A 2,901-nucleotide genomic window follows, 5' to 3' on the forward strand; every position below is an offset into this window, starting at 1 on the left:
ATAATCCAGTCCAGGTTCGAAGAGTCTAGGTGTTGCAGTTTTTAAACTAGACTCGATTAGATGCGGAAGGTAGTGAAAAACTAGGTGGAATCACCCTTTACCCATTTCCCGAATCGGAAGCTGGAATCGCAAACTAACTTCAGCTTAATATTTCAGACTGGGACGGGGAAATTAAGACCCAGTAGAACCAGTTACGGATTTATTATTGGGACATTATCTGTGTTTTTGAATGTCATTTGGTACATATATATAAAGAAACCACCACCAGGTGCTACTAACGCGAAACTTGAATCTCCTGAGTTTACGGAAATTTAGTTTCAACGCGGTGAGCTCCGCCACAGGGCGCATGCGCACACAGCAGGCGGTTTTCCGTTATTCTGCCGACAGAGCGCTCATTTTGATATTCTTTAGTCTATTTAAGAGTTGAACTCACCGCTAAAGAAGATCGCAGCTGAAGCGTCTCTGAAATCTTGACCCGGATGTAGAAACAGCTTCCGGGTCAGAACTACTTCTTCCGGTGTGTCTATCTGTGAAAGCCGCAATTAAACCATCGCGAAAGCAGCTTGTCTGTCAGATACCAGGTGACGGCAAAGCGCGGAGGCCCTCAGTCTGCAGGTAAACTCCACGACCCTCTGAGGTCACCTGGAAACCAGTTTAACCAGTTAAACCAGCGGTAGAGTCCGCGGTGCTTTCAGCGAACTGGACTCTGTAGGAGATCGGAGCTAAGGTGCCCGAAGCTTTGCCTGATCAGAACACCGCAAACATATCAGTTGCTGGTGGTACTGAAGGTTGTTGGTTCCGATTGGACTGCAGGTTGTCTGTAGGTCCCGTCCGGGTCTGTTTGGAGATTAAACAGCGGATGGATCCGAACGAATCTGATGTTCGATGTTCGTAGTTTAAACCGATACAGAACCGGTGTTCATGGCTCAAATTCCGGTTCCGATCTGAAAAGCTGCAGCTTCAACCAGTTGATCACTTGTTAGGTGTGTAAACATCCCGGTTCCGTCGGTCCGGATCCTCATGATCTCACTAGAACAGTAGCAGGTCTGTGACCAGAAGGGGGCGCTGGACGCTTCAGCGTTTCTATTTTCATTTAAAACGCAGTGAGTCCTGATTGTTTTGTTGTGTTGAAAATGCAGCTGCATTAATTATTTCCTGATTGGAACAATAGATATATTTTGATCAATAGAAAATCTTTTTTATCGAGAATTGGTTTCGTAAAGGTGTGTGAGTTGTTGGATCACTTTTTGGATGCAAATGGTACCATATTACAGCATTCTGAGTTTTGTGATAAATTTCAATTATATTGTACCCAGGCAAAATACAAAAACATTCTTAAAGCCTTCCCTCGTCAGCTTGTATCAATGGTCAGACAAGATTTAATGTATTCTAAGGTTTGTCCTCATTTAAGGACTCTTTTGATTGAAAATGTTGATTTTTGTGATGACAAATGCAATAATAAGCTTATAAGAAGCTGTTTATCCAGTAATTGTGCCATGGATGTGCTTAAAACAGAGTATATATCCTTAGAGACTTTAACAAAGAACAAACTAAAAAGATTAGATCAAGATATTTATGTTTTCCACTTCCTTCCAAAATAAAAGATATGCAGTTTAAAGGACAAACATATTGATGGTTTATTGATGTCTGATCTAATTGTTCTGTTCAGGAGCCAACTGGAGTGAAGATGCTGCGGAGGAAACCGACCCGATTGGAGCTGAAGATCGACGACACCGAGGAATTCGAGAGTGTTAAAAAGGAGCTAGAGGTTCAGTCAACCCCTTATCTGTTCTGACCCGTCTGGTTCCGAGCCGGTCATCATGTCTGTTCTCTCTTCAGGCCAGGAAGCGACAGCGAGAGGAGGCGGGGTCAGGAGCTGGAGTGGGCGGGGCTTCTGTCATTGGTGTTGATATGATTGGGGGTGGAGCCTCTGTGTCCTCCACAGCTGCTTCGAGGGCGGAGCTTATCAACGAGCGAATCGGCTACAAGCCCCACCCCAAGCCGGCGACGCTGCCGACCTTATTTGGAAGTTTACAGTTTTAATAAAGTTTGGACAGGCTGAAGAGGCTGTTGGTTTATTTGTTAACAGATAAAATTAGCCAATAGGAAGCCAGCAGCTTTTAGTTCACTGAAAAACACTGCAGTAAAATAGACCAATCAGAGATGGCGCTGTAGACACCTGCAACATCATCCAGGAAGTGCGATAACTCGGTCTGCCGCTGCATAGAGAAGGACCTCGCTGCAGCAAACAGAAAGGGGCGGGACTGACCACTGTCAGTCTCATACCTTGTTTGGAAATGGGACCATTGCAATCCGGAAGTGAAGGGGGTGCTATTTCCGTTTTTATTTTCTTTTGAAATCTGTGATATAGCTTCATTGTTAGGAAGGAGTTTTACTCAACATGTATTTGAACTTCTCTCTTTTATTTACTTCAGCTCAGCTCACAGTTTTTAACAAATTCTGTAGCTTTCTGTGTACTTCTAAATCTGCTCCTTAGTCGCATATTTTCGGGCCTGGTACTGCCTCTAGTGGTGTGGGGGTGGTAACACAACTAATCCAATTACATTACTAAATCAGAACATGTCTTTATTATTTATTACTAATTCTGGCATTACAGGGACCATAAAAGATCAATTCCCTCACAAAACACCATACTTTTTCATTCTCTTAAGAAAGTATAGCTAATGACCTAAACAAGACCTGAATGTGGTTCCAGTTTCTCTCAATGGTCAACTTGTTGAAACTGTGGTTAATTTTAAATACCTCAGGTCGTTCCTGGACAGTCAGTTCAAATTTGCTGAAAATACTGCCTATATTTTTAAGAACTGTTCTCAGAGACTCTACCTTTTAAGAAGATCCAGTGATCTTGGGGTTACCCAACTAGAGCTTGTGTTCAAGACA

General features: G+C 43.1%; 2 protein-coding genes across 3 annotated transcripts in view; one reads left to right on the forward strand and one right to left on the reverse strand.

Annotated features, from left to right (window-relative positions):
* prpf4 (pre-mRNA splicing tri-snRNP complex factor PRPF4) overlaps positions 1 to 522 on the reverse strand; it is an 18,984-nt gene extending 18,462 nt beyond the window's left edge. The window contains exon 1 of the mRNA XM_015018542.1: positions 434 to 522. The gene's annotated coding sequence lies outside the window, so the exon portion shown is untranslated. The remainder of the gene's footprint in view (positions 1 to 433) is intronic.
* A 3-nt stretch (positions 523 to 525) lies between these two features.
* cdc26 (cell division cycle 26 homolog) lies at positions 526 to 2,063 on the forward strand. 2 transcript variants are annotated; one of them, XM_015018544.1, is made up of 3 exons: positions 526 to 615; positions 1,670 to 1,768; positions 1,840 to 2,063. In XM_015018544.1, exons 2-3 carry the CDS (start codon positions 1,688 to 1,690, stop codon positions 2,041 to 2,043), a joined length of 285 nt encoding a protein of 94 aa, XP_014874030.1. In that variant the 5' UTR covers positions 526 to 615; positions 1,670 to 1,687; the 3' UTR covers positions 2,044 to 2,063. The 2 variants fall into 2 exon arrangements, with proteins under 2 accessions (XP_014874030.1, XP_014874031.1); XM_015018545.1 differs by lacking the exon at positions 526 to 615 and adding an exon at positions 651 to 983.
* The last annotated feature ends 838 nt before the right edge of the window (positions 2,064 to 2,901 follow it).

Source organism: Poecilia latipinna, unplaced genomic scaffold (genome assembly GCF_001443285.1).
Source record: "Poecilia latipinna isolate Pla-1442-1.1 unplaced genomic scaffold, P_latipinna-1.0 Scaffold2287, whole genome shotgun sequence".
In the NCBI taxonomy this organism is placed as follows: domain Eukaryota; kingdom Metazoa; phylum Chordata; class Actinopteri; order Cyprinodontiformes; family Poeciliidae; genus Poecilia; species Poecilia latipinna.

Coding starts and splice junctions, on each gene's coding strand:
- cdc26 (XM_015018544.1), top strand. CDS start 1,688: ATGCTGCGGAGGAAACCGACCCGATTGGAGCTGAAGATCGACGACACC. Junction 1,769..1,839: donor GTGTTAAAAAGGAGCTAGAG/GTTCAGTCAACC, acceptor TTCTCTCTTCAG/GCCAGGAAGCGACAGCGAGA.